The following is a 26,112-nucleotide window of genomic DNA, read 5'->3' on the forward strand; positions in this document are numbered from 1 at the left end:
GGGGGTGCAGCACTAACCACTACACCCCAGAGGCGAACAAGCTCATAACTACGCTACCCTAATAATCTCGCAGCTAACTCGCTCGCTTGGATGTAACTATTTTATTCGGTTTACGTCCAACTAACTACTTTCAATGTTTTTTGAGACGCCGAGGTGCCGGAATTTAATCCCGCAGGACTTTTTACGTGCCAGTAAATCTATCGACACGAGACTGACGTATTTGAGCACCTTCATATACCACCGAACCTGCCAAGATGCGGTCAGAAGGCCAGCGCCTAAACCGTCCAAGCCACTCAGCCCGGCCTATAACCTCCTAATTACTTTATATAAACATGATTTATAGCACATTGCTATGTTACCGGCTCCGCGGTCTACGGGTAGTGAGCCTGCCTCTTCTCTGTAGGCCCTGGATTCGATTTCAGGCCAGGTCAGGGTCCTTTTCCCCTATATCTGAAGGCTGGTTCCAGGTTCACTCAGTCTACGTGGGAACAATTCAGGAGCTAATGACGGTGGGAGAGAGGCCTATGTCTAGAACGCTAGGAATAGCGGCCGAGAAGAATTGTCGCGCTGACCGAACGTCACCTCGTAATCTGCAGGCATTCGGGCTGAGCAACACTTGCTTAGTAGGCCAAGGTCCGGCTCCATGGCTAAATGGTTAGCGTGCTGGCCTTTGGTCACAGGGGTCCCGGGTTCGATTCCCGGCAGGGTCGGAAATTTTAACCTTAATTGGTTAAATTTGCTGGCACGGTGGCTGGGCGTATGTGTCGTCTTCATCGTCATTTCATCCTCACCATGATGCGTAGGTCGTCTACGGGAGTCAAATCTAAAGATCTGCATCTGGCGAGCCGAACTTGTCCTCCGACACTCCCGGCACTAAAAGTCATACGCCATTTCATTTCAGTAGGCCAAGGTCCATCAGGACTGTAGCGCCTTGGAAAGGGGCGGGGAAATCGTCACGCTGTTGTTTTCGTTACCGTACTTGGACCATTCTTAGGAGCCTGTAAATGCAGAAGATTCATGATTTTCACGATGGAGCAGGTTTCTCACTCCCTTTTCTTGAATCGATATATTTCTTCGAGGAAAAAAAGAAAGGTTGACGATCACCACCACTGATTCCCATTTATTTTTCTCCTACGATTTTTTATACATTCCACAAAGTTCTTTGTGTTCTAACATTTCCAATGATCTCCCGACTTATGGCCAAAACTGTTATTAAAACACTGGATAAAACTATTATTATAAATAATCGGTCTAAAAGCAACTTTCGTGCGCGTAGAGGCGCGCGGCTGTGAGCTTGCATCCGGGAGATAGTAGGTTCGAATCCCACTATCGGCAGCCCTGAAGATGGTTTTCCGTGGTTTCCCATTTTCACACCAGGCAAATGCTGGGGCTGTACCTTAATTAAGGCCACGGCCGCTTCCTTCCAACTCCTAGGCCTTTCCCATCCCATCGTCGCCATAAGACCTATCTGTGTCGGTGCGACGTAAAGCCCCTAGCAAAAAAAAAAAAATAAAAAAAAATAATAAAAGCAACTTTCACTGTAATCTGCTCTTCAACATAGATGGAGTAGAATGTCTGCAATAATAATAATAATAATAATAATAATAATAATAATAATAATAGCTCACTTTCCAGGAAAATGAAATTCTTATCCCCGCTGGATGAAGGACGTGCACAAAGACATAAATGATATAATACCAGAGGACTTTTTTTAATGTTATTGTTCGGGGCGTCGACCTATAGAGATCTCTTGCCCCTACAAGCACCATGTTATATGAACCTGCGTGTAATTGGAGTGGAGTGTTGAATGTGAGGAAAGGAACGTTAAGGATGACACAAACACCCAGTCCCCAGGCCAGGGATATTAATCATTTACAATTAAAAGCCCCTGACCCAGCCGGGAATCGGGTGACAGGCGGATGCGTTGCCCCCTACACCACGGGGCCGGACGACCAAAGGAGGTAATGGAGAGGGCCATCTTTAGGAGGAAACTTGCGGGGTTGAGGGATGATCCAGAGAAAGAACCTACAGAACGGCGGAACATCTAGGCGAAAGAACAGCTGAAAAGGAGTGTGAGGTTGAAAAACCTTTGGTGACAATGTAAACGAAGAGGTGTATGAGTAAGGAAGAGAGGCAAGTATCTTGTGTAACTGTAGTCCACATTTGGCTGTATCGACATAAATAATAATAATAATAATAATAATAATAATAATAATAATAATAATAATAATAATAATAATAATAATGTCCGCCTATGTGATGTAGTAGTTAGTGTGGTTAGTTGCCACCACCAGAGCTCCGGGTTCAATTCCCGGCTTTGCCACGAAATTTGAAAAATGGTAGGGGACTGGAACGGGGTCCTCTCAGCCTCGGGAGGTAAAATGACTAGAGGTGGGTTCGATTCCCACGTCAGCCATCCTGGAAGTGGTTTTCCACTTGTCCTCCAGACAAATGCTGGGATGGTACCTAACTTAAGGCCACGGCCGCTTCCTTCCCTCTTCCTAGTCTATTCCCCCCCACAAGGCATAGCAGGTGTGGCCACCTGGGCGAGGTACTGGTCCTCATGTACAGTTGTATCTTCTACTCAAAGTCTCACGCTCCAGGACACTGTCCTTGAGGCGGTAGAGGTGGAAAGAAAGAATAATAATGTCAACTACTATCAGTCTTAAAGAGGTAGCAGAGGGCTGGAATGTTGCCCCAAAGTGGTGATCATTAGCTATACCACGAAATTTATGGACGAGGGTCATTAGCATCTGAGCAGTCTTCAATATCAACAGATAGTGCCATGATTTGATTGCACAACTATGAATTTCTGAAGAGAGCCCTAAAACAACCACACTACTTAGCCGACCATGAAAGTTCGTTATGTTCCATAAATATAGACCTATTTACTTCTATTATTGCGTTTAGAAAATCGCCCACGTGAACAGAGACATATCATTCTAAATAACGCTGGTGTACTCCACATTTTTCCACCCACGTCTCGGAATGAATGCGCTGGTTATGCCGCGTAATTTACTAAACACCGAGCTCGATAACTACAGTCGCTTAAGTGCGACCAGTGTCCAGTATTTGGGAAATAGTGGGTTCGAACCCCAGTGTCGTAAGCCCTGAAGATGGTTTTCCTTGGTTTCCCATTTCCACAGCAGGTATATGCTAGGGTTGTAACTCAATTAAGGCTAATTCTTTCCAATCCCTAGCCCTTTCCTGTCCCATTATCGGCAAAAGACCTATCTGTGTCGGTGCGACATAAAACAAGTTGTAATAAAAACCTGAATAATATTGTAATATATGCGTAATCGCTACAAATGTTAATGAAATAATTTAAATAATATTAAGTATTCTGAAATTTAAGGAAGTCTATGTTTTGTTATCTTAATTGTTTTTAACGCACGTCTTCCTAACCAAAATTATATATTGTTATTATATTATTTATATTATCACTATCATCGTCATAATTAGACTGTGACCGCGCTCGATAGCTGCAGTCGCTTAAGTGCGGCCAGTATCCAGTATTCGGGGGATAGTAGGTTCGAACCCCACTGTCGGCAGCCCTGAAGATGGTTTTCCGTGGTTTCCTATTTTCACACCAGGCAAATGCTGGGACTGTACCTTAATTAAGGCCACGGCCGCTTCCTTCCCACTCCTAGCCCTTTCCTGTCCCATCATCGCCATAAGACCTATCTGTGTCAGTGCGACGTACAGCATAAAAATAAATAAATAAATAAATAAATAAATAAATAAATAAATTAGACTGTAAATATCTCGACTCAATTGCAGAGAGGATTGTGACTTGTTTCCAGGGCAAGATAAAAACCATTACTTTCTGAAAGAGAGCATCTGGAGTAGGAAAAGTACTTGTAACGTAATATTTTCGTAATTGATTGTAATAGGGCACTATTAAATGACCCTGAATTAATCATTAATAAATTTTTATTTTGTGTAAATTAAACCTAGCAACCTCCACAGAAATTCGCGTAATTTCGGATTATTTACACGGCAGAAAGAATTTGTATCAGTTACAATCAACTAAATACGTTACATACCGTAAGTTATTCAATAATTCAAAATATTACGTAAATGCAGAATTACATAATCCTACTACAAACTGACAAACATAATTATAACATACTAATGTTTAAAACCTAAATAAGAATCATTCATCTGTCTCCGTAGCATGCGATTAAGCAGAACTGTTTTGAAACAAATTTGTCCTGCGTGGGATGACTTACCTAAGAGTCCTGTCGCGCAGCACAGGCCCTGTAAACGCGTCTTGACCGCAGTCCAATACCCCGACTGGAATCCTCATTGCGTAGGAACAACTGAAACTTCTTACGCAGTATGAATATTCACATGCAACTCTGCACTTCTGATACCATCACAACGTTTCTCTGCGACTGATACCCGCGAACACAGATGACAAGAAGTCCAGTGATGAACAACATTTAAGTTGCTGTAAAATACTTTCCAAATTCTTGACCATGCGAAACATCCCATGAGATATTTCACAGTAAAGAGAAGAACTATGTACGATTATTTTTCGAATCAAACTCCGCCATCTGCGACGGTGATAAACTGTAAAACATGTCTCCTGAACTCTAGGATAAAGCGGAAACCACGTCATCATCAGGAACAAAATAGCATCGCTTGCTGGCAAAGAGCTAACATTTGAGCTGTACTAGATACTTTATGAGAAGGGCACGCCCATTCTGTAAACAAATTTAGCCTAAGGTGAAATAAACAGAGTGCTAGAGTAAATAATTCGGTAATAATTCATAATAAACCACCTGTTCTGTAGAATAAAGCATAGTTAATTATATTTAAATTGATTAATTATAAGAAAAAATCGAAGCAGTTTGATGCATTCGAAAAACAAATGCAAATAGAAGATAACGACAAATTAAGTTCGCTTAAAATCGATAGTCTCTGTACAGACCTTAAACATTTATTATTATTATTATTATTATTATTATTATTAATAATAATAATATTTACAGTTTCTTTCAACGTTAAATGCTGTGAAATTATATCACTTGCATGACAATGACGCTATTAAGTAAATACTTAAATGAAGTGTCGCTTTAATCGTCATTATTCACATTATAAGAATAAAAATCTCTACAATGAGCACACGAGGAAGAAGAAAACCGTGCATGATCACTGAACCAAAAATTCGCCAGTTAACCACAGTAGAGTATTATAGAAGTAATTTAAGAGAACCGTAAACTAACCATTCTGTCAGCAAAGTTCTCTGGAATAATCAAAGATAAGGTAAAGGAAGACAAGTCAAACAAAAGAAAATTTGACTTGGAAGGTAACATCCAAGGTCTGATTTTTCCAAAAAGCTAAAGGGCAATCTAGTCCTATTAAATTTCGCCGATATAATTAACAATGGTACTCGAAGTGCCCAAGTTAATACAAAGTGTTTAAATTAGGTTGCTTAACTCATATTAAATGATCTCAATGATTGATTTAATTCTCTAACAAATTCCCTTGCAGTGAAAATGATTTATATAAGTAGGTAGTACATTTAACACAATACTCTGGAACTGTATACATAAAGATACTAATATATGTTTTCAGAGATGCAGGAATCCTAGAATTTCTTCCTGAATAGGAATTTTTTAACGTGCACGTTGATCACCTGGCACACTTAATTGCCAACGGACTACAAAAGTACTACAACCTCTAATTTAAGAAGCGAGTACCTGTTAAGAGCTAGTCCGTCAAAATTAAACATTTTTTTTTGTTATTTGTTTTACGTCGCACCGACACATGTATGTTTTATGGCGACGATGGGATTGAAAAGGCCTAGGAATGGGAAGAAATTGGCCGTGGCCTTAATTAAGGTACAGCCCCATCATTTGCTGGTGTGAAAATGGGAAACCACGGAAAACCATCTTCAGAGCTGCCGACAGTGGGGTTCGAACCCACTATCTCCCGATTACTGGATACTGGCCGCACTTAAGCGACTGCAGCTATCGAGCTCGGTAAACAACCATCTTATCAGGATGATCCTAATATCTTGTGATGAATTGTTAGATGAATTTTACAACTCGAATCTAATTTGCAGAATTATTAAACGGTTTAGAGATGATAATAATAATAATAATAATAATAATAATAATATAATCGTCAATATATTATGATTGACATCCCTTTCACTGGTATAGGTTTAAGGGATACCGTTTAATTTTTCCGAATATATTTCCTTTAATATACTAGTAAATGTATGAAGAAGGATAGCTTACTGTTAAGCGGTCTTACATACCAATGAACTGCTCCGGGATTCGATCCCGAAACCTCGAACATAGGAAAGTATGGGGCGTATCGGTTTACAACTGTAAACTGTTGAAATTTCTAAAAATTAGTAGTCAGACAGAATTCCAGCTACTCGGTTGAATAGTCAACATGAGGGCCTTCGGGTTCTAGGTTCGATTCCCAGCCGGTATTTTAACCTAATTTGTTTAATTCCTCTGGCTGGGGGACTGGGATGTGTGTTAGTCCTAATACGCTTTTGTTCATTCTCGCACAACACACAACCAACCTCCACAGAAACACGCAATAGTGAAAACATCCCTCCACATGGGGTTGACGTCTGGAACTGAGCCAGATCTACATTTGCGACTCAGATTGCACCCGCGATCCCACCAGATAGCGGGGGAAAAGGCGATAGAAAAAGCACTTATAGTTAGACGAATAATGTTGCTTATAAGTTAATAATAATTTAGTCAATGAAACAAAGAACTGTGCCCAGCTATTATCAACAGGAAGTAAACGTACGCACAACACAACATAAACAAAACGTTTGATATCTCACCTGCAGTGCCGGGTTCCTGGTTCACAATTAACAGTGTTGTCGACGGCATAATCACATAAGCGCACACGTTACTGTATATTTTCCTTTTTTATTTAGGTTGTATGGTAGAACGTAGTTTTCACCAGAAGCTTCAGAAAGTTTTAATCCTGACACTGAGAAATGTACACGTTACTGCTGCCGGTTTCGTTAATCGATAGCAAATGCCGCTCATAGTAGAAGAGCCAACGGCAGCAGTTGGTCTGGAAAACCCCAGCAAGCTTGCTCCGTCTGGCGTACAGTAGACAAGGAGAGGGAATGAGGCTAGTCGGTAGTTGCTCTCTACATACAGGCAGAACGCGAGGCAATGGGAAATACCAAATGACTTTTTACGAGCCACCGACTTGGAGCACATTATGCTTATTGCTCCGTCCTATATAATCACTTCATTTCTCCCTCCCCCTACTAACCCTCTTTCATTTCGGGCGATGTTATCTTAGTGCAAATTTCTTCTTTCAGGTATTGTAAATGTTTATAGGTGTCACTCTTCAGCTGTCACATGATTCCTCAGACAACCTTTCACCAACACCAAATCTACCATGAATGTCTTCCTACGAAAGCAATTTTCCCTTGCTTCATCAGCGGTTTGTGAAAGCAAAGGGAATGCAAAAAATTACCCTTCACTGGTGCAGGTCTTCTCAATTAAATATTCCTAAGAACCACACACATTAATATTACAATTATCTAAAGAAATTGGGAGCCGAACGTGAAAAAAATTATATGCAGAAAAAAAGAAAGAAATGGCGTGTGGATTTTAGTGTTGGGAGTGTCCGAGGACAAGTTCGGCTCGCCAGGTGCAGGTCTCTTGATTTGACGGCCTTAGGTGCCCTTCGCGTCGTGATGAGGATGAAATTATTATGAAGATGACACATACACCCAACCCCCGTGCCAGAGGAATTAACCAATTATAGTTAAAATTCCCGACCTCGCCAGGAATCGAACCCGGGAACCCTGTGAACAAACGCCAGCACGCTAACCATTTAGCCACGGAGCCGGGCATAATATGCACAAATAGTATAAGGCAAATATTAAAATATTTAGGAGCCTCCGTTGCTCAGGTGGCAGCGCGCCGGCCTCTCGCCGCTGGGTTCCGTGGTCCAAATTCCGGTCACTCCATGTGAGATTTGTGCTGGGCAAAGCGGAGGCGGGGCAAGTTTTTCTCCGGGTTCTCTGGTTTTCCCTGTCATATTTCATCCCAAAAACATTTCATTTCATTTGTCATTCATTAATCATTGCCCCAGAGGAGTGCGACAGGTTTCAGCAGCCGGCACAATTCCTATCCTCGCCGCTAGATAGGGGCTTCACTCATTCCATTCCTGACCCGGCTGAATGACTGGAAACAGGCTGTGGATTTTCATTTCATTTTCATTCAAATATTTAAATAAACATCACTTTGCCATTTTAAACAAATAAAAATAAATCATGTCCGCCTCTGTGGTGTAGTGGTAGGCATGATTAGCTGCCACTCCCGGAGGTCCGGGTCGATTCCCATCTCTGCCACGAAATTTGAAAAGTGGTACGAAAACTGGAACGGAGTTCATCTCAGCCTCGGGAGGTCAACTGAGTAGAGAGGGATTCGATTCCCTCCTCACCCATCCTCGAAGTGGTTTTCCGTGGTTTGCCACTTCTCCTCCAGACAAATGCCGGAATGGTATCTAACTTAAAGCCACGGTCGCTTCCTTCCCTCTTCCTTGTCAATTCCTTCCCATCTTCCCGTCTCCCCACAAGGTCTCTGTTCAGCATTGCAGGTGAGGCCCCCTGGGCGAGGTTCTGGTCCTCCTTCCCAGTTGTATCCCCGACCCAAAGTCTTACGTTCCAGGACACTGCCCTTGAGGCGGTAAAAGTGGGATCCTCGCTGAGTCGGAGGGAAAAACTAATCCTGGAGGGTAAACAGATTAAGAAAGAAAGAAAGAAAATCATTTTCAGAGATATAAATGATATTATGTCCCCATTGCCAGGACATGCATTTGACAAAATTACAATTGCATATTAACCAACATGACAGGCACTTTAGTGTAAAAAGTGGCTGGTCCTATTCTTCCGAAATTCCTTATACGGAGGCTCATAACTGGTGCAACCGATACGCAGCAGGTTTTCGAGAGTGTCACCCCTCAAACTATTTACTGTATGTTCTTGCATGTGATGGTAGTCATTGCACTGAATGTGGTATCCAGAAGTTTTTATTTTTGTAGTGTGTGGATGACTTGAAGGTCTCATTCAACTCTAAACTGAAAAGACCGAGCGAGTTGGCCACGAGGTTAGGGTCGCGTAGCTATGAGCCTTCACTCGAGAGATGATGAGTTTGAATCCCACCATCGGCAGCGCTGAATGTGGTTTTCCGTGGTTTTCCATTTTCACACCAGGCAAATGCTGGGGTTGTGTGTTAATTAAGATCACGGGCGCTACCATACTTGCGTCGCCGAAAACCTTCGATATGTTAATGCGACGTTCAACGATTAGCAAATAAATAAATAAATAAATAAATAAATAAATAAATAAATAAATAAATAAATAAATAAATAAATAAATAAATAAATAAATAAATAAATAAATAAATAAACTGAACTGTTAATAACAGCGTGTGAAATCTGAAGAGGGCTCATGCGAGTCTTCCGAGTTGACGTACAAAATACAGCCCCCGAGCCATCGGAATTAACCTATGAAGCTTTAAATCCCCAACCCGGCCGGAATCGAACCCGGGACCAGTTGTACCATGGAGCCGGACAACTGAACTGTGAAATCACACATTTCTAGCTTCAACCCATTTCATCAACGGAAATCCAATCTTTAAGTTCACAAGTGAGCACAATTGTAGCACAATGTCTGTAGCCGAAGGTCTCTGATGGAATTTAAAAACAAATATTTTCCTCTTCTGGAGCATTGGATGAATAATAATAATAATAATAATAATAATAATAATAATAATAATAATAATAATAATAATAATAATAATTGTTGTATGTCCGTCGCGCCCTTCTCGATCCGCCAGCCAGCTACACGCGTGCCAGTGTGTTATTCTTCGAGCCTCGACGCGCAGCCCTCAGTGCGCGTGCCTGGAACGTCGTGTGTGCTATAAAAAGGAGCTCCTAGCCTGTCCAGACGCCCACTGACCCCGGTGTCCAGCTCCAGAATACACCCTACGTCGAGCACGGAGGCTACTCCTCTTGAAAATGTGCTTCGGCCAGGTGGACTGAATTTCTGGCAGTAAGAGGTCTCACCTCGGGTCACCGCTCCTCTTGCCTGTTCCGCTGTCCATGTCCAGTCGTACCATTATATGCCACTATCATTCCCTAGCTAATGCAAGCTCCCATTATCAACTTAGTTTCGCTAAGTAGGAACTCTTCAGTCATTGAACTTACGTTAATGAACTCAGACACTTCAACAAGGAAGGACTCTCTGAGATATTTACGTCAGTGCTTCTGATAGTTTTCGACTATCAAGAACTTTTCATGTCACAAGGACTATCTTTCCGAAATAGTAGTGAACGTGAATACTCCAATGTGTATATAGTGTACAAAGACAGACTCTTTCTCCAAATTCATAGTTCATTTTGCTTCGAGATAACTTTCAGTTTTGTTAGTGTAAATATTGTAATTTTACATGTGAAGCAAATAAAGAAGTTATGTTTTTGTAAACCCCAACCTTGTTTACAACAACAACAACAACAACAATAATAATAATAATAATAATAATAATAATAATAATAATAATAATAATAATAATAATTAATGTTAGACCCCCAGTTATACTTATTTAAGAAAGAGTTACCAATACAATTTCAGGAAATTTCATAGTCTAAACTTGCCCAGATCACTAATGCAAATTCCCTACTGTATTTCTTGTGGCGAGCAGGAAATACCGGGCCTCCATGTTTGTCTCTGACCACAGGGAGCCCCTTACATCATGAAGGGAATACCAAGGACGAAGCTTTTTACTCAACCATCAGGGCAGCAATGCATAAATTTCCTGGACTTGCTAAGTGACAAGTGCACATAATAGTTCTACAGTAGAATCCATTAACTCTAGGGTCTCAAAGTTTTATAAAATACACGTATTTCCTTTCTTGACAGACTACCAACTATACATACAAGTGGATAGACGCGTCAACTCGAAAGACTGGATTAGGCTTCTCCGAAGGCCACACGCCATTATTATATTATTCATAATGTTATCAAGCTAGTATAAATATAAACATATAGCACCGTCTCTGTGGTGTAGTGATTAGTGTGATTGGCTACCATCCCCGAAGGTGCGGGTTCGATTTGCGGCTCCACCACGAAATTTGAAAAGTGGTATGAGGGCTGGAACGTGGTCCACTCAGCCTCAGGAGGTAGTAGAGTAGAAAAGGGTTCGATTCTCACCTCAGCCATCCTCGAAGAGGTTTTCCGTGGTTTCTCACTTCTCCCCCAAGCAAATACCGGGATAGTACCTAACTTAAGGCCACGGCCGCTTCTGTCCCTCTTCGTTGCCTGTGCTTTCCAGTCATCCCATCCCTCCCCCCAACCCCGACAAGGCCCTGTTCAATATATAAGTTATATATATTATTTTTGCTGTTTGCTTTACGTCACACCGACACAGATAGGTCTTATGGCGACGATAGGCCTAGGAGTGGGAAGGAAGCGGCCGTGGCCTTAATTAAAGTACAGCCCCAGCATTTTCCTGGTGTGAAAATAGGAAATCACGCAAAACCATCTTCAGGGCTGCCGACAGTGGGGTTCGAACCCTGGCCTGGGCGAGGTACTATCCCTCCTTCCCAGTTTTATCCCCGACTCAAAGTCTTACGCTCCAGGACACTACCCTTGATGCGGTATAGATGGGATCCCTCGCCGCGCCCGAGAGAAAAACAAATCCTGGAGGGCAAACAGATTAAGAAAGAAAATATTTATGGTGCATCTTAGTTTTTCTTATCAGAAAGCAATAGCACATTGTATTTTGATGTGATATTTGAGTTACGTGGGAGCCTCCGTGGCTCAGGCGGCAGCACGTCGGCCTCTCACCACTGGATACCGTGGTTCAAATCCCGGTCACTCCATGTGAGATTTTTGCTGGACAAAGCGGAGGCGGGACAGGTTTTTCTCCGGGTACTCCAGTTTTCCCTGTCATCTTTCATTCCAGCAACACTCTCCATTCTCATTTCATGGCATCTATCAGTCATTAATAAATAAATAAATTACTTTGGGAGTGGTGACCCCATCGTACTAATAGCCTATATCTGCTGCATTTATTCCATCCCTGACCCGGTCAATGACTGGAAAACAGGTTGTATTGCCATTTGAGTTACGTGATGTTTCCTCTTCCCTATAAGCCCAGCTCTGTTTCTGGTGAGAGATTTGTCTTCTGGTATCAGCTAGAACAAACTAATTTCATTCACCTGTCTCAGTCTCGTTCTTCGTTTTGGCAATGTGAAAATGACTGAGGTATGAGCAACTAGGAATGCCATTCATTACGCTGCAAATTCTTGTGCTGAATTGTGTAAAAGTGTCTGTCATAGAGTCGGTTGGTGTATGCGTACATTTCAGTGTGCTTGGCAGAATAAATAGAATACTCTCCTCTCCCAGTCACGGATGACCTCCAACGGGGGAGAGAGTATTCATTTACTGTAATCATAATATAATACATGCAGTTAGTTCGTATTGATAATATACAATATTTTAAAAAATACAACCTTATTACAATCCCTTAGCCTTCTGAGATATTTCCTAGATCTTAACCGTGTTATAGAGTCCAGGAGTTCGGCTGCGTGGCTAAATGGTTAGGGTGCTGGTCTTTGGTCACACGAGTCCCGGGTTCGATTTCCGGCAGGGTCGGGAATTTTAACCATAACTGGTTAATTTCAGTGACACGAGGGCTGGGCGTATGTGTCGTCTTCATCATTTCATTCTCATCACGACGCGCAGGTCACCTACCGGTGTCAAACCAAAAGACCTGCATTTGGCGAGCCGAACTTGTCCCCGTATATACTCCCGGCACTAAAAGTCATACGCCATTTCAATTTTTTTTTCATCGGTAGCCCTGAAGATGGTTCCCTATTTTAACATCAGGCAAATGTTGAAGCTCTACCATAATTAAGGCCACGGCTTAAGACCTATCAGTGTCGGTGCGACGTAAAGCAAATTGTATAATAATAATAATAATAATAATAATAATAATAATAATAATAATAATAATAATAATAATAATAATAATGTCCGACTCCATAGCGTAACGGTCAGTGTTATTAGCTGCCGTCCTCAGGGGCACGGGTTTGATTTCCGATACTGCCAGAAATTTAAAAATGGCAGGAGCGCTGGTATGTGGATGAAATGGTACATGAAGCTCACATTGGGGTGTGCCTGCTGAAAAGAGATGCACCACCTCGGGACGAGGCCATGAGTTTACTTTACTTATAATAATGTTATTGATTTTACGTGCCACTAACTACTTTTATGATTTTCGGAGACACCGGAATTTCGTCGCGCAGGACTTCTTTTACGTGCCAGTAAATCCACCGACACGAGGCTGACGTATTTGAGTACCTTCAAATATCACCAGACTGACCCAGGATCGAACATGCCAAGTTGATGGTGGTGGGGGGAGGGGGGTGTCAGAAGGCCAGCGCCTCAACCGCCTGAGCCATTCAGCCCGGCTCGAATAAGCTTGAGTGCAGATCTAAGAAAGTAGGACCGAGCTCGATAGCTGCAGCCGCTTAAGTGCGGCCAGTATCCAGTATTCGGGAGATAGTAGGTTCGAACCCCACTGTCGGCAGCCCTGAAGATGGTTTTCCGTGGTTTCCCATTTTCACACCAGGCAAATGCTGGGGCTGTACCTTAATTAAGGCCATGGCTGCTTCCTTCCCACTCCTAGCCCTTCCCTGTCCCATCGTCGCCATGCGACCTATCTGTGTCGGTGCGACGTAAAGCAACTAAAAAAAAAAGAGTAGGAAAGATCACCATATGAAGATGTTGGAATTCAAGAGGACAGACTGGGACAGATACTCGTTTATAGAAAGAGAAATTAGGCATTGGAATGATTTACCAACAGAGATATTGTATTTGATACTTTTCCGACTTGTTCAAATCATTTAAGAAAAGAGTACCGGTAGGTAAAAAACTGTATGGGATCTGCCATCTAGGTGACAGCCCTAAATGAAGATCAGGGATGACTGATTACTTTACTTTGAAACCCTAACAGTTATATGAAAATAATGGCAACCAGGCGCAATGTTTCTTGTTCTTTTTTCCCTGAATCACATGGTAAGTGTTTTTGCTTACGAAATGTACATTACAGATAAGATATTGCCACATTTCGCATACACTGTTATTTATTGTTCAGGAAACTAACAATTTAATCCCAAACTTTCCCTGTGCAGACTTTTTCCACTCTGACAGAAGCGCCGTTTATATCTGGAAAAAATTCTTGGAAAGTCTGAACTCATCGGTAAGGTATTATCTGTTATGTTGGAACTTCACAATCTCAGTTAGACTTAGGATAACGGGTATTTTATTATCGCTAATTTCTGACTTTGTCTTATCAAAGAAATCTTTCTTAGGTACAGAATCCAAGGAGCAGTTACCATCTGACTCACTGTGCAACTTACTGTTCTAGGAAACGAGTACTTAACCTTGATTAACCAAAACCCAATGTCAACTAGGCGACGAACATGTACGACCATCGGGTCAATTTCTAGTTAAATCGTATTAAAGTAATAATCTTTCTTTCTTAATCCGTTAAACCTCCAGGGTTGGTTTTCCCTCGAACTCAGCGAGGGTTCCCACCTCTACCGCCTCAAAGGTAGTGTCCTGGTGCGTGAGACTTTGGCTAGGGGATACAACTGAGGTGGAGGACCAGTATCTCGCCTAGGCGGCCTCACCTGCTATGCTGAACAGGGGCCTTGTTGGGGGTGGGGGTGGGGGATGGGAAGATCGGAAGGGATAGGCAAGGAAGAGGGAAGGAAGCGGCCGTCGCCTTGATTTGCTTAGTTACCATTCCGGCATTTGCCTGGAGAAGAAGTGGAAAACCACAGAAAACCACTTCGATAATGGCAAGGATGGGGGGGGGGGCTCCTCAATTGACCTCCCGAGACAGAGTGGACGCCATTCCAGCCCTCGTACCACTTTTCAACTTTCGTGGCCTCCACGAGTGGCAGCGAATCTCACTAATCACTACACCACAGAGGTGGATTAAAGTAATAATACCGAATAAATATTAAAACAAATTATTATTATTATTATTATTATTATTATTATTATTATTATTATTATTATTATTATTATTATCGTATGGTCTAGTGTATAATATTTTCTAATAAGGAATTATAAAATGTAAACATTATCTTATTCAAGCAAACACATAACATCTTTTTCGTTCACTAAAACAAATTGCTATCAGTACTCTTTAGTCTGAGGACATTACCGTATAATCATTATTGTTAGTAAAAATGTAGTTACTGTGCGGATAGGGTCGCGCAACTGTGAGCTTGCCTTCGGGAGATAGTGGGTTCGAACCCCACTGTCGGCAGCCCTGAAGATTGTTTTCCGTTGTTTCCCGTTTTCGCAACCCGCAAATGCTGGGGGCTGTACTTTAATTAAGGCCATGGCCGCTTCCTTCCCACTCCCAGCCCTTTCCTATACCACCGTTGGCATTAGATGTATCTGTGCCGGTGTGACGTAAAGCATACAGTATTGTAAATAAAAAAATAAAAAACGATAGTTCTGAAAAGGTCTATAATTTTAAAATAATTTAATCAATATTTTAAGATTTGGGGGTGACCCCAGCTTGGGTCGCGACCTATAGGTCTCTGCCGTAGCACTTCTTCACGCTGTGCGTGAAACATTGAGAACTGAGCGTCCTTCCAGCTTCAACGAAGGTTTGGAATAAAGTGTAATTTCCTTTGTCTTTGATCTGAGCCTTATATTTACGTTCACTTTTCCTATCAGACAGCTCCTCTCTAAACTCAGAATACCGAGTCTGTCCCATTCAGTAACTCACACTAGGCGAAAAATTATTGGACGAACCAGGAATTGAAGCGAGAGCCTCTCTGTAACGGACAGAGTTGAATGGTGTGCGTTAATATCACTCTTACGGCGAGTTTCTGTGCATGTTTTTAGTGGTCTTCGCAGAATGGTATATGATAGCACCGTTTACCCTTGGCAAGGAAAGCAACTGGAAACCACCTCACGTTCCTCCAATCAGCAAGGTTTTGTGTGACAGCATATAGTAAAGCCGTTGGGGATCTGACAGCTTTCGGAGTGAGAACTCAATTAACAAAAATGAAAGAAAGAAATAAGATATGTTTTTACAGGGTGATTCTAAAATACTTTTGCAAACTTTTGGGCTGGGTTTCTTATATCAAAAGAAGAAAGAAAACTCATATAAACATATGCCCCAAAATCCTTCGTTTTCGATTTATTGAAGTTCAAAATGTTATTAATGAAAGAACAGATTAAAATGACACAATAATCTCTTTTTAACATTGCATTGACATTGTCAGCTTGTTAGGAAGTGTTCAACACACACACTCTTATCAAATGCTCGAAATGTTGAACAGAATACTTTCACTGTAACATGCACACGATTGAAACGTTAAAGACAGACTAATAGCTACATGTTCAGTTAACGTGAAAACTAAACGAACGATTTTGGGACATATGTTTATATGACCTCTTTTTCTTGTTTTGATGTAAGTAACCCGTCCCCAAAGTTTGTAAATATATTTTAGAATCACTCTGTATATCCTGACAATTTAGGGATTACTCCCTTTTTTACACTTAACCAGGCTTAACCTAGAACACCTTAACAATAACAACTAGTTTTGAATGATATTATTATGTAAGCAAAAGTTTGTATTATATAAACACAGAACATCCTTGTACCTATAAGCAGTAGCCTGTTTGCTATCGTCCTGTTTCGTTCTAGCATAGCTATCATCCAGTATTACGAAGTTCTACGTAATGATGTCTGTAGCACTGCCTTGCGTAAAAGACATTCCTTCGAAAACAAACTCTTTATGGTTATGGTTGAGAAACGAAAGTGTTTCAACAAGAGATCGGCTTCTTCCTTATGGAGATTTTGCTATTAATTTATTCTTCACCGGGCGAGTTGGCCGTGCGCTTAGGTGCGCGAAGCTGTGAGCTTGCATCCGAGAGATAATGGGTTCGAACCCCACCGTCGGCTAAGCCCTGAAGGTAGTTTTCCGAGCTTTCCCATTTTCACACCAGGCACACGCTGGGGCTGTACCTTAATTAAGGCCACGCCACTTCCTTCCCACTCCTAGGTTCTGGTTTTGTCCTAATGGTAGTGTAAACAGTCATAAATTTCGCTATCGGTGTGCAGAAAATTCTAATGGTGTTTATGAAGTTTATGAAGATTGGTGTTTGGTGTGCTGTTAGAGGAAGACGAATAATTGGACCTATGTTTCTCGAGACGACAGTAAATGCTGAGAGGTACCAAGATGACATTTTGACGCCATTCTTCCAAAAGTTAACGAAAGAAGAAAAATTGCATGGGTGGTTTGAAATAGATTCAACCCTTGCTCATACAGCAGAATATTCCCTTTTAACAATCTCGGAAGTGTTTGCAGACAGAGTTGGTCTATTTCCTCCCTCGTTCTCCAGATCTAACAGTGTGTGACTTTTACATGTGGGGTAAAATGAAAGAAAATTATATTGAACAAATCCACACACATTGCAGGAACTGAAAGAAAACATTACGAATTAAATAAAAAATATTACAATGGCAGAACTCATACCCGTGAGCCAGAATGTGGTTACCAGATACAATGCCTGTATATCCGAAGGAGGACGACACTTCCAGCATCTTTTATAAGGTGACTGTAAAACACGCCTAAATCAGGGTGGCCGCGCGCGACTAAGTTCGGCGTAGGCAGCTGCCGTAGCGCAGAGGACCAACACTGTGCGTCCGGTCTTAGTTTATGCGGTAAAGTTTATTTAATTCGCAAATAGGACTCTATATCATTCAGCTTTATCAACATCTGCCAGATAATGTTGATGTGTTCCGGAAAAAGCTGCTAACTGTTAATAACAGAAAATATCTTGGGGCTCTTAATCTGGTTCATTTACAAGAAACGCTTCTTGAACCCCTTTTCTTGATTGCAAATAATACTGCAGTACCTCCCCACACATATGCCTTCGCTGGCGGGATGTAGTGTTTACAGTGCACTGCGTCTTCTGGTGTACCGGGCGAGTTCGCCGTGCGGTTAGGAGCGCGCAGCTGTGAGCTCGCATCCGGGAGATAGTGGGTTCGAACCCCACTGTAGGCAGCCCTGAAGATGGTTTTCCGTGGTTTCCCATTTTCACACCAGGCAAATGCTGGGGCTGTACCTTAATTAAGGCCACGGCCGCTTCCTTCCCATTCCTAGCCCTTTCCTGTCCCATCGTCGCCATAAGACCTATCTGTGTCGGTGCGACGTAAAACAACTAGCAAAAAAAAAAAGTTTTCTGGTGTGGGCTAGAATAAATTTGCTACTTTCATGGAGCTGTCTCAGTCCCATGCTTGGCTTTTACAATACGAACGTGACCGAGGTATGAGCGATGCTAGTAATACCATTCCTTATGCAACCAATTCCTAAATGGTGTGAAAATATCGCTCATGGGGTTCGGTTGGTGCATGTATTTAAGGGGGCTTGGCAGACTGAAATGTAATAGCAACTACTGGCCCGGTGAAGAAAGCAACGGGAAACTACCTCACTCTTCATTTCCTTGTATCCCTCTTGAGTGACACCTAGGCTATTTGTTAGAGCTGTTGACGGACCTGTGGAGGATGAAGCCAGCCTTCCGGCTGAATACCCATCATACCTCCATACATATGATAGCAATCCGAATATTTTACTTGTAATATTAACATTTTAACAGCTAAATCTATTGGAAGAAACCACCAACTGAACGCTCAAAGAACCTTCAGATTTCCCGCTTATCACTTATCACCATGACATTACAAAAAATAATAAAGCTGGCGGGAAACCATTAATGTTGACAACAATGCGTTGCATTCCCTGCATTTCAGCCTCACGTGTTCCGGAACTGTGAAATGAAACCTCCGCTTTTCCGCCAGTAAGCCTACATCCTGGAAAGGATTTCGTTGAATCTGTGAAGTTTGTGGTATAGATTGTGGTTGAAAATGTTTCCCCATTTCCTTGATTGATCCTACCGTCATGACACCCTGACTCGCTAGACTTAAGCACACATAACCACATACATAATTTCAAATGAATAACCGAAATGGAATCTCAAGTTCATCCAAAGCAGTCAAGACAGAAGTAAGGGGAACAGTCAGCGAACTCCAGACGTGATCCAGACATCTTCTCACGGGGAACGAGAAAAAGATCGTACAAGTGACCTTCAGGAAATCAGCAGCCGCAGTCAGCCTCCCTAGAGTAACGGTTTGCATGTTTAGCTGCCGTCCTCGGAAGCCCGGGTTCAATGCCCGGTACCGCCAGAAATTTAAGAAATGCAGAATGGCTGGTATGTAATTCAAATGGTACAGTACATGCAGCTCACCTCCATTCGGGGTGTACCTAAAAGAAGCTACACCATCTCCGGACGAGGCCACGAATTTCGTCCGGCTCCATGGCTAAATGGTTAGCGTACTGACCTTTGGTCCAAAAGGTCTCGGGCTCGATTCCCGGCCGGGTTCATTGGTTGATTGCGATGGCTCGGGGCTGGGTGTGTGTGCCGTCTTCAACATTAGAATTCATCGCAGATAGGACCCCATCCTCACAGACACGCAGGTCGCCTGTAAGGCGTCAAGTCAAAAGACCTGCACTGCGTCTCTCCGGAGGCCACACGCCATTATTTCAACGTAACTACTAAATCCGTCCGCTTCTGTGGTGTAGTGGTTAACGTGATTAGCTGCCATCCCTGGAGGCCCGGGTTCGATTCCTGGCCCTGCCACGAAATTTGAAACGTGGTGCGAGGACTGGAACGGGGTCCACTCAGCCTCGGGAGGTTAACTGAGTACAGAGGGCTTCGATTCCCATCTCAGCCATCCTCCAAGTGTTTTTCCGTGGTTTCCCACTTCTCCTCCAGGCAAATGCCGGGATGATGGTACCTAAATTAATGCCACGGCACTTCCTTCCCTCTTCCTTGTCTATCCCTTCCGATCTCTCCATTCCCCCACAAGACGCCTCTTCAGCATAGCAGGTGAAGCCCCCCCCTGGGTGGGGGTACTGGTCCTTCTTCCCAGTTGTATCCCCCGACCCACAGTAACACGCTCCATGACACTGTCCTTGAGGCGGTAGAAGTGGGATCCCTCGCTGAGTCCGAGGGAAAAACCAACCCTGGACGGTAAATGGACAAAGAAACAAGTAAAGAAAGAAAGAAAGAAAGAAAGAAAGAAAGAAAGAAAGAAAGAAAGAAAGAAAATAAACTATTAAATCCTACTGTAATCTTTTATATTCACGATTTTGTCTACCTCTATGCCACCATTTATCAAAAAAACCCTTTCCGAACAAGTCCTGGGCGTCTTAAGATGTGTCCCTCTGTGGGTGGGGGCGGTAGAATAACACTCACGGTATCCCCTGCCTGTCGTAAGGGGCGACTAAAAGCGGGCCCAAGGGCCCTTAACGTGCGGGCGTGGTCATGTGACCTCGGGGCCCTAAGCTGAGTCCTGTCATTGCTTCTACTTACTTGTGTCAGGCTTCTCACTTTAATCCATCCTATCCGATCTCCCTTGTTCTTTTCTGACCCCGATGGTCTAGGGAGTCTAATTTTCACGCCCTTCGTGGCCCTTGTCTTTCTTTGACTGATATCTTAATTTTTCGAAGTGATGGACCCCTGCCATTTTTCCCTCTGATTAGTGTTAATAGAGGATAGTTGCCTAATTGTACCCCCTCTTAACACAATAATCACCACCATAACCACTCTTAAAATGTGCCCTATCTCTTCTGAAAAATGATGAAAATGAACATTACCAACAAACAACAGCTGATTGCGGAAATAAGGAATCTGTGCTATAACGATGGGGAATTGAAGGACATTTGTGTAAATCTTGTACAAAGCACGTCAAACAGGCTAAAGAATGTAATTCAATGCAAAGGGTACAATAAAATGCTTTGTTGTATGCAGGAATTTAAATGTAATAAATTGTGTACGTTGGTTAGGTTATTCACACAAAGTACAAAAGTTAGTGTCATGAAGACAAAAGTGGGCTAGATTAACTGGAGACAATTCAAAAAGGCAAGCAACTTATTCAAGGGTCTCATAATAGACAAGTTTCATTAATCTCAGGATCATTTTGGAAAAAGGATTTTTCTTCCATAAAACGTTAGTTAACATAATCATATTATTTGTTTTTTGTCCCACTAACTACTTTTACGGTTTTTGGAGACGCCGAGATGCCGGAATTTTATCCCGCAGACGTTCTTTAACATGCCAGTAAATCTACCGACACAAGGCTGACGTACTTGCACGCCTTCAAATACCACCGGACTGAGTGAGGATCGAACCTCCCAAGTTGGGCTCAGAAGGCCAGTGGTCTATCGCACGAACTACTCAGTATAACACTCGACAATACTTCATCCTCTTTTCGACTGAATCAGCTTCGAACCGACAACACCCAGGTAATTCCCATGCCACACCATTGGACTAAAAGCGTTGTCAAGTTCAGTGCGAGAGCAGCCGGGAAACTACTACCTCAGTCCTCATTTTCCTCGTACGCCTCTTCAAGCACGGACACAAATACCCAGTCCCTGAGCCGGAGGAGATGAGGCTGAAATCTGCGACTAGGCCAGGAGGCGAATCCGGAGCGCTATGAACCGAAGGCCTAGATACTGATCATTCAGCCAAGAAACTGAGTAATGGTTTCCCGTTAAAACAATAATCACCAGCACCAATATCTGCTAGTATTTAATTTTAGCAGCCGTCGTCTGAACATCTATACTCAAGACAAAAATTATGTACCTAGTTAGACAACTACTGTACAGTAGAGCATTGAAATCCCGCCTCTGTGGTGTAGTGGTTAGCGTGATTAGCTGCCACCCCCGGAGGTCCGGGTTCGATTCCCGGCTCTGCCACGGAAATTTGAAAAGTGGTACGAGGGCTGGAACGGGGGCCACTCAGCCTCGGGAGGTCAACTGAGTAGAGGTGGGTTCGATTTCCACCTCAGCCATCCTGGAAGTGGTTTTCCGTGGTTTCCCACTTCTCCTCCAGGCAAATGCCGGGATGGTACCTAACTTAAGGCCACGGCCGTTTCCTTCCCTCTTCCTTGCCTATCCCTTCCAATCTTCCCATCCCTCCACAAGGCCCCTGTTCAGCATAGCAGGTGAGGTCGCCTGGGCGAGGTACTGGTCATTCTCCCCAGTTGTATATCCGACCCAAAGTCTGAAACTCCAGGACACTGCCCTTGAGGCGGTAGAGGTGGGATCCCTCGCTGAGTCCTGTATTATCAATCAATCGCCACTGATCTGCATTTAGGGCTGTCATACAGGTGGCGGGTTCCCTAAGAGTTCATTGCCTACTCTGTTGCATACTCCCTTTACAAATTACTCCAATCCCCACTTCCCCTTCCTATAAACGAATATTTGCCCCAGTTTGCCCTTTTGAAATCCAACTTTATCCTCGTTTTATCTTTCCTACTTTTAAAAACCCCACTCAAGCTTATTCGTCTAGTAATGTCATTTCACGCAATCTCTCTACTGACATCTCGGAACATTCCACTTAGTCGAGCAATTCGTCTCCTTACTTTCTAGTCTTCCAAACATTTTCGTAACACTACTATTTTGTCGGAAATCATCCAGAAAAAATCGTGCTGCTTTCCTTAGGATCTCTTCTAATTCTCATATCAAGTAATCTTGGCGAGGGTCCCATACACTACAACCATACTCTAATTTAGGTCTTAACCGTGACTTATACCCCCTCTCCTTTACATCTTTACTACAAACCCTAAACACCTTCCTCATAACCGTATGAAGAGATCTATAATCCTTATTTAAAATCCGTCGGCAACCCTGAAAATGGTTTTCCGTGGTTTCCCATTTTCACACCAGGCAAATACTGGGGCTGTACCTTAATTAAGGCCACGGCCGCTTCCTTCCCATTCCTAGCCCTTCCCTGTCCCAACGTCGCCATAAAACCTATCTGTGTCGGTGCGACATAAGCAAAAAAAAAAAAAAAAATCCCGTTTGTATGATTACCACAATGAAGATATTTCCTTATTTCAACACTTAGATACTTACAGAGATGAGTTACCGTCATCCCGTGAACACAGTAATTAAAACTCTTCTCCCCTTTGTGAAAAAACCCGACTTTTCACCCCGTTAACCATCATACCATTGCTTGCTGTCCTCCTCACAACTTTATCGAGATATTTTTGCAGTCGCTTGCAATCCTGTAGATTATTTATTATTGCTACATACAGTATAAAATCACCCTTAAAAAGCCGTATCTGTGATTCAAGTTCCTCACTCATATGATTTATACATATCAGTAAATGCAACGGTCCAATAACACTGCCTTGCGGTACCCCTCTCTTAATCATTACAGGGTCGGATAACGCTTCACCTACTATTATTCTCTGAATTTTGTTCTCGAGAAATTTAGCCACCCATTCAGTCACTTTCTTTTTCTATTCCAATTGCCCTTAATTTTGTCAATAATCTTCCATGATTTACCCTGTCAAAGGCCTTGGATAGGGAAATAGCGTACAGTCAATTTGACCTCCTGAATGTAAAATATCAGCTATATCTTGCTGAAATCCTACAAGATAAGCCTTACGGGAATAACATTTCCTAAACCCGAACTGCCTTCTATCAAACGAATTAGTAATTTCGCAAACGCGTTTAATATAATCAGAAAGGTTTTTCCAAAGCTTACATGTAACACCGAGGGCTATGAATTTATTAAAACATCTGAATTTATTCCCTTCCCTTTCCCTTCCGCTGATGCTCATTTGGAAATGCAAATTGTTCGCAGATAATTGCATGCTTGGCCAGTAGAGGTAATATATTCACGTCATTCGCCCGTCAAAACGTGAAAGAACGGGTATTCCAAAGCACGATCGTTAAAGCAAGTAACACGTCGAGATAATTAATGTCGTAGCACGTAGCAGATAACACAGAATGCATCACAGTAGACAGCTCTTGTACATGGAATTTCCAACAGAATTGAGACCACCTAGACATCTCAATCATATCTCACTTTACGATCAGTAATGACTCGAATTTAAAATGTCTATCTATGTTCGTCTCTTCAATTGATGGTCACGTCAAAGAAAATTACTCAATAGCAAGTACTGGCTTGCATTCCGGCTTATATACGTCTTTCTGTGGATAGACGTATTATTATTATTATTATTATTATTATTATTATTATTATTATTATTATTATTATTATATCCTCCGTGGCTCAGGCTGCAGCGCGCCGGCCTCTCACCGCTGGGTTCCTTGGTTCAAATCCAAGTCACTTCCCAAGTCACTTCATGCGAGATTTCCTGGACAAAGAGGAGGCGGGACAGCAGTGCTGCACACAAAACTGATTAAAATTGGAACTCCACTTCCTACAGACGTGCCAGTTCTACATTCTCCTGTCAGTCAGAGTGTATATATAATTTTAACTGAATTCCTCAGAAATCATCATCATCATCATCATCATCATCATTTTCAGTTTCCAGGTGTTGACCAGGTCTGCTTGGAACATAAGCCTCTCCATCTCCTCTTGTCTTCCCACCACGTCTCCCTAGTCACTCTTGCCCAGTCCTCTCCTCTTCTCTGTACACACTCTTCCACTCCTTTTTCTTTTCTTTTTTTGCTAGTTGCTTTGCGTCGCACCGACACAGATAAGTCTTATGGCGACGATGGGGCAGGAAAGGGCTAGGAGTGGGAAGGAAGCGGCCGTGGCCTTAATTAAGGTACAGCCCCAGCATTCGCCTGGTGTGAAAATGGGAAACCACGGAAAACCATCTTCAGGGCTGCCGATAGTGGGGTTCGAACCTACTATCTCCCGAATACTGGATACTGGCCGCACTTAAGCGACTGCAGCTATCGAGCTCCTTTTTATCCACCTGTCTCTTGGTCTTCCTCTTGGCCGTTTACCTTTTATCTCCATTTCGTGCATCCTCCTCGGTATCCTTTTCTCTGTCATTCTCTTCATGTGTCTACACCATCTAAGTCTAGATGCCTCTATCCTATTCTGTAGTGGCTCTTATTTTACTGTATCTCGAACCTTTTCATTTCTCATCTTATCCCATCTTGTCCCTCCTATCCTGCGTCTCAGAAATTTCATTTCACTTGCCTGTATTCTATTCACGGCTCTCTGCCTCATTACCAAAGTCTCAGCTGCATACGTGAGAATAGGTATATAGTACGTCCTGTATATCACCCTTTTGCTTCTCTGAGGGACATCCTTGCTCCAAATCAGGCTTCTGACACTTTTCAGGAATTCTCCTGCTTGTCTTCCACGCTCGATTATTTCCTTATAATTTCTTCCACTTTCCTCTATGATACTTCCTAAGTACTTGAAACTCTCTACCTTCCTAAGTTGTTCCCCTCCAAGCATTATCCCTCTCGTAGGTCTCTCCTTCTTTCTAGTTGTGATCACTATCTCGGTCTTTTGGGCATTCAATTTCATTCCATATTGTTCCACCTCATCTACCCAAGCACATGGGCGCCCGCAGGATCTTTTCCAGGGGGGGGGGGGGGCACATTAACAATTTTCTTGAATATAAAAACCAATATAACGTCAGCAACATTAAATTGTTTACAGAAACTTCCAGTTATAACATATGCTAGATGACTGTCAGTAATTTCAGTTTATGAAATAATTTGGTATGATATTAAACAATTGAACATCAACATCTTTAATATTCCAGGGGGGGGGGCAAGTGCCCCCCCCTTGCCCTGGATATCCTTTTCCTTTTCTCCCCAGACTAACAGGTCATTTTTCCTTCTCCAATTTTCCTTGCCACTTTTGTCATTATCTCGTCCATTGTTACTACAAAGAGCAAAGGTGACAGAGCACTTCCTTGTTTTAATCCACCTTTCTGCTCAAACCAGCCCGTTCTCTCTTCTCCTATTTTCGAACAACTGACACTCCCATTGTACAACCCCCTTACTCTTTCTACTGTCTGTTTCCCAACACCTTTTCTCTGTAAGGCTTCCCATACCTTGTTTTTACACAAACAGTCATAAGCTTTCTCAAAGTCGATGAAGGCCATCACAAGATCCTTATCCTATTTATAATGACGCTCATGTAGATTTTGGTTCTACGCGCTCCTTAGAAAGGGCGAAACGCAGTAATGATAATAATAATATTAATAATAATTAATCA

At 42.5% G+C, this 26,112-nt stretch overlaps 1 protein-coding gene across 3 annotated transcripts in view; it reads right to left on the bottom strand.

Annotated features, from left to right (window-relative positions):
* The window catches only part of LOC136881258 (NF-kappa-B inhibitor cactus), a 208,342-nt gene that overhangs the window by 86,185 nt on the left and 96,045 nt on the right, over positions 1 to 26,112 (bottom strand). The window contains exon 1 of one of the 3 annotated variants that reach the window (XM_067154023.2): positions 6,821 to 6,967. The exons of 1 other annotated variant lie outside the window; for it this stretch is intronic. In XM_067154023.2, the coding sequence (XP_067010124.2) occupies positions 6,821 to 6,869 (49 nt within the window). In that variant the 5' untranslated portion in view covers positions 6,870 to 6,967. Of the gene's footprint in view, positions 1 to 4,232; positions 4,558 to 6,820; positions 6,968 to 26,112 lie in introns of those variants that run through there. One more of the 3 variants, XM_067154027.2, reaches the window with a different exon arrangement.

This window comes from Anabrus simplex, chromosome 9 (assembly GCF_040414725.1).
Source record: "Anabrus simplex isolate iqAnaSimp1 chromosome 9, ASM4041472v1, whole genome shotgun sequence".
In the NCBI taxonomy this organism is placed as follows: Eukaryota; Metazoa; Arthropoda; class Insecta; order Orthoptera; family Tettigoniidae; genus Anabrus; species Anabrus simplex.